Source organism: Dipodomys spectabilis, unplaced genomic scaffold (assembly GCF_019054845.1).
Source record: "Dipodomys spectabilis isolate Male_0828 unplaced genomic scaffold, ASM1905484v1 ptg000002l, whole genome shotgun sequence".
Classification (NCBI taxonomy): domain Eukaryota; kingdom Metazoa; phylum Chordata; class Mammalia; order Rodentia; family Heteromyidae; genus Dipodomys; species Dipodomys spectabilis.
Window position 1 is genome coordinate 35837491 of NW_024870679.1, and position 3931 is coordinate 35841421.

Genomic DNA, 3931 nt, shown 5'->3' on the forward strand with positions numbered 1-3931 from the left:
GCTATCTTCCTACAACACTGGTCAAGTCACTTGCTTCTGCAGGCTGAATGCCTCTGCAGACTGCTCTAATTGACAGAAGGAAGCCCAAAGGCATCAAGGTGGCACAAGAATGCTCTTCAGTCTGGGTCTAATCCCCAGCCAGCCTTTCTAACTGTAAGTATCTTTCCCTTATCTTTCTACACCAGAAGCATCACTAAGTTCCCTGAACAGGTTGTGTATCTTGCAGGCCTCCACACATTTGCACAAACAAGTACAGTGACTACCAATATCCCTTTCTCCACTGTCCTGACCCATTTTTAAAGACCCAAAGAGGATGATTTCTTCTCAGGAAAATTTTCACTCACCTTTCAGTAGCTTCAGTAACTTTCCTCTCTGCTTCAATGACACTTTGCATACAATTTTACTGACCTAACATAAGCCAATTGTATTTAGATTTTGCAAGATGAGTTTCTAACTTTTTCTTTTCCCAAACCCCAACCTCAACTCGCTTAATCCCACTTTTTTTTTTTCCAACTGACTTTTCTACTTTTTTCTGGAGCAGGTCACCTGTTCCTAAAGCCCAAGAAACAAAAAGCATACACTGAAAAATGATGCAATTATTCCATACCAGTTTATTGTAGGTATTGTGTTTCAAAAATTTATAGCATAAATAACCTTTCATGTCATAAAATAACTTAGTACAATTTATAATAAAACTTTTGAGAATTTTAACATCTCACCAGAATACAATAAAATATGGTTTCAAAATAATGATTAACCCTTTCAACTTTTCTTGGACTTGAGGGCATACAAATAAAAAATACCCAAACTAACTGCTGCAAATTTAAAGTTTAACAAAGCATATTTGGTTTATTTCAATATAACTCAGCCATCCTAAATTAATACAGAGTTTTCCTTCCTGCACAGTTCTTTTGTAATTTTTGTTCCTTTTGACTTGTATTTCTGTTTTGACACAGCTTCCTTCTTCATTTTTACCTCTTTCCATCTGCAAAGTCATCTATCTGCGGGCCCTCAGAACATGTAGTTGAACTCACTCAGCCCCTTGACATCAGTTTCTGTAATCCTTGCATCAATGTAGGGAGTAACTGCTTGAGTAACTACAAAGGTATTTCAAAACTTCAGTGCAATTTGGTTCAGTTATTTTCATTCAGATGCCATCACCGTTCAGGGAGATTAATCACGGGAACCCACTGATCCATGTAGCGACTTTCCCGGCAAAAACAAATAAGTTGACTCAAGGCTGGATCCTTCCATTGTGATGAATGTGGATTCTGGAAACAAATTTAGAAGAATTAACTTCCCATAAAAGCAAAGCAGCACTTGCTAATCACTGCACAATTTTTGAAATGATAATAACTTGAACATTCTATATTTTCAGTTTATGTTATCAAGGCAAGTTATAAGCCCAAGAAATAAAATTTCTGCTCAGTAGCTGTGCTTCTTGCAAAATCATTAAGGGTAATTATCTACTGACCTATATTCTGCAAGATCTAATAAACACGTGCAATCCACACTGCTGTCTATTCAATTTTGCTCAAGAGAATCGCTCACAGGTTTGCTGTCCTAGTGACACTATCATATTTGCACTATGGCAGAACCGCTGTAAAACTATTCTGCAAGTGTTTCCACCATGTGTCTAACACAGAGAGCTAGGTAGCAGTTAACTGGCCTGGCCATCTGTAGTTTTTCAGGAGTAGCCAAGTAAGTAGGCTGCCACTTCCCTCTACCAATCAAAAAAAAAATCTAGCACATTTACCTCTGAACACACTATCAACCCACTGAAAGTTTTTATCAGGAAGGGGGGAAAAAAGCCCATTACAAAATACAAGCTTGCAAAGGAAAAAAAAAATTCCATTCTCTCTCCTTAACGCATTTCTAGGGAATTCATCCGGCCTGTCTCTTTACACCGATCCTATTTTTAGCCGTGACTGGCAGAGAATGAAGCTGACTTCTTAATGAGGGGGTGAGCCAGGAATTTATTTGGCTTTATCTAATCTGCCCTGCTAAAAGAATTAGTCACGCGAGGTAGTGCAGATGGAGCAGGGAGTAGCTGAGCTGACTGCTGACTCACAGGGATCTCTTCCGCCGCTGGCGGCCGCCAACGTGCTTAGACATGTTCTGTACCCGAGAAAATCCTGATGATGAAACTGGAACCTCTCAGCCGAAAGTCCGCCGCGCGCCAGCGGGGCAAAGGCGGCAGCACCCAGCAGTCCCCTCCTCGCCACCCCGGGGTGTGCAGCCGCCGGCGGCGCCGGCTCCTCCCTTCCCCCTCCCTCCGATCCGGCCTCCAGACCCGTCCCTCTCACCGTCACCAGCACGCAGTGCAGGTCGGGGGGCTGCGCGGCGCCCTCGCTGGCTGCTGCGGGGTTCGCCTCGGTCTCCAGCAGCAGCAGCTCGGCCAGACGACCCGGGTTGCTGACGCGCAGGATGTTGATGTCGTTCTCGCAGCAGAACGCCTGGATCAGGGTGAAGTGGATCTGCAGAGCCACGTCCCGGTCGTCGTCCTCGTCCGCGGCCAGCAGGCACAGCACCACGTTATCGGGGTCACTGAGGACAAGCGGGTGGGACCTGTGAAGCCCGCCACCCCATCGCACCCCCCGCACGGCCCCGGGGCCGTCCCGGGCCGCTCACCCTCCACCCCCCCCACCCCATCCCGGACAGGAGGATGGCAGGCGGGAAGGGGGCGGGGAGGGGGTGGACGACCACCCCTGCTTGGGGAGGGAAATTGGTGCCGCCAGGGGACAGCGGGGTCCCCCACTTACACGTTGAGCAGCTTGGCCGCCTCGTACACCCCCACGGTGATGGTGCGCTGACTCAGGGCTTTGCTGAGCACTTCCTCCAGGGCATCGCCCACCTTGTCCATCCTACGGGCAGAGGTGGGGGAGCCCGTCAGTCCCCGAGGACCTCGGGGGGCCGTCGCCTCCACTTCTCCCACCCCCCGTCTTGCATCTCTCCCGGAGCTCCACGCACCCGCCGCTCTGCAAACCCGGAGCTGCTCGGGGCCACGTCACCCCTGATGACCCCTGCCATCCCCCAGGTCAGCCTCCCCGGGGGGCCAAAGCCACCAGCCGCGGAAGCCGCCTCTGCCTCCGCAGACGCCCGGGAGGGACTTGGCCCAGGTTGGGTGCACGCTGCCTTGGGCTGCAGACGCCCTCCTCCGGGGTCCCCGAGCTCCCGACCTGCCCCAGACAAACTTTTTCGCTCGCTCTTCTGCAGACCTTCCCAGCGCCCCGCTGCACCCAGATGCGCGGGACAGGGTGCGTGAGGTTCAAACCCGCCCAGTGCCTCGGCAGCTTACCTTTCGGTCTTCTGCTCTCCAGCCGAGAATTCTTCCAAAGTCATATTGCAACTGCAGGTCCCTCACAGAGAGCGCGGCGTGAGGGCTGCTCCTGCCACCGTGGGCGCGCGGGCGCCTGCTCTCTGCGCTTGCTCCCAGGCACCGTGCAGTGCGCTCCGGACCCGCGCGCTCCCGCAGCCTCTCGCCCGCCCGGGCTCTTTCGGCTGCACCCGCCGCCGCCTCTGCGCCGTGCTGTCCTCCTCCCCTTCGCCCCGCTCGCCTGCTCCGCAAGCTCGCGAACCCTGGGTTTAACCAAGACCAATGACACCTACTCCGCAGCTGCCTCACAGCTACTGGAGGACAAAGGGCCTGCCTCGCCTGAGTTAATCGGTCAACACTCAGCCAACCACAGCTCGTCTCATTTGCATGCCGCGTGGCTATTGGGTATGCAAATTATCCTGGTTCGGCAATTTGACCCCAGCTCCCGGAGCCAGGCTGAAAAGACCGGAAGGGGGCGGAGCCACGCGGGAGTCGAGTCCCCGGGATCCGGGACCCGGAGGGCGGGCTCTTGGACCGAGTTGGTGGGGGCCGTTTGCTGGGCTTCGCAGTGGCGGGAGGCCTCCTGGCACTGGGCTGAAGGATCCTGCCAATAGT

The 3931-nt window shown here is 52.5% G+C and overlaps 1 protein-coding gene across 1 annotated transcript; it reads right to left on the reverse strand.

The window, feature by feature from the left end:
• Window positions 1-591: 591 nt before the first annotated feature.
• Gadd45a (growth arrest and DNA damage inducible alpha) lies at window positions 592-3587 on the reverse strand. The gene is made up of 4 exons (XM_042675138.1): window positions 3299-3587; window positions 2763-2864; window positions 2307-2547; window positions 592-1271 (listed from the first exon to the last, which is right to left on the reverse strand). Exons 1-4 carry the CDS (start codon window positions 3340-3342, stop codon window positions 1158-1160), a joined length of 501 nt encoding a protein of 166 aa, XP_042531072.1. The 5' UTR covers window positions 3343-3587; the 3' UTR covers window positions 592-1157.
• Window positions 3588-3931: the final 344 nt, after the last annotated feature.

What these genes read in the sequence shown, in the direction of transcription:
- Gadd45a (XM_042675138.1), bottom strand. Translation starts at nt 3,342, where the DNA reads ATGACTTTGGAAGAATTCTCGGCTGGAGAGCAGAAGACCGAAAG. An exon ending in GGAGAGCAGAAGACCGAAAG is followed by an intron (nt 2,865 to 3,298) that starts GTAAGCTGCCGA and finishes CTCTGCCCGTAG; the next exon opens with GATGGACAAGGTGGGCGATG. An exon ending in GCGGCCAAGCTGCTCAACGT is followed by an intron (nt 2,548 to 2,762) that starts GTAAGTGGGGGA and finishes GCTTGTCCTCAG; the next exon opens with TGACCCCGATAACGTGGTGC.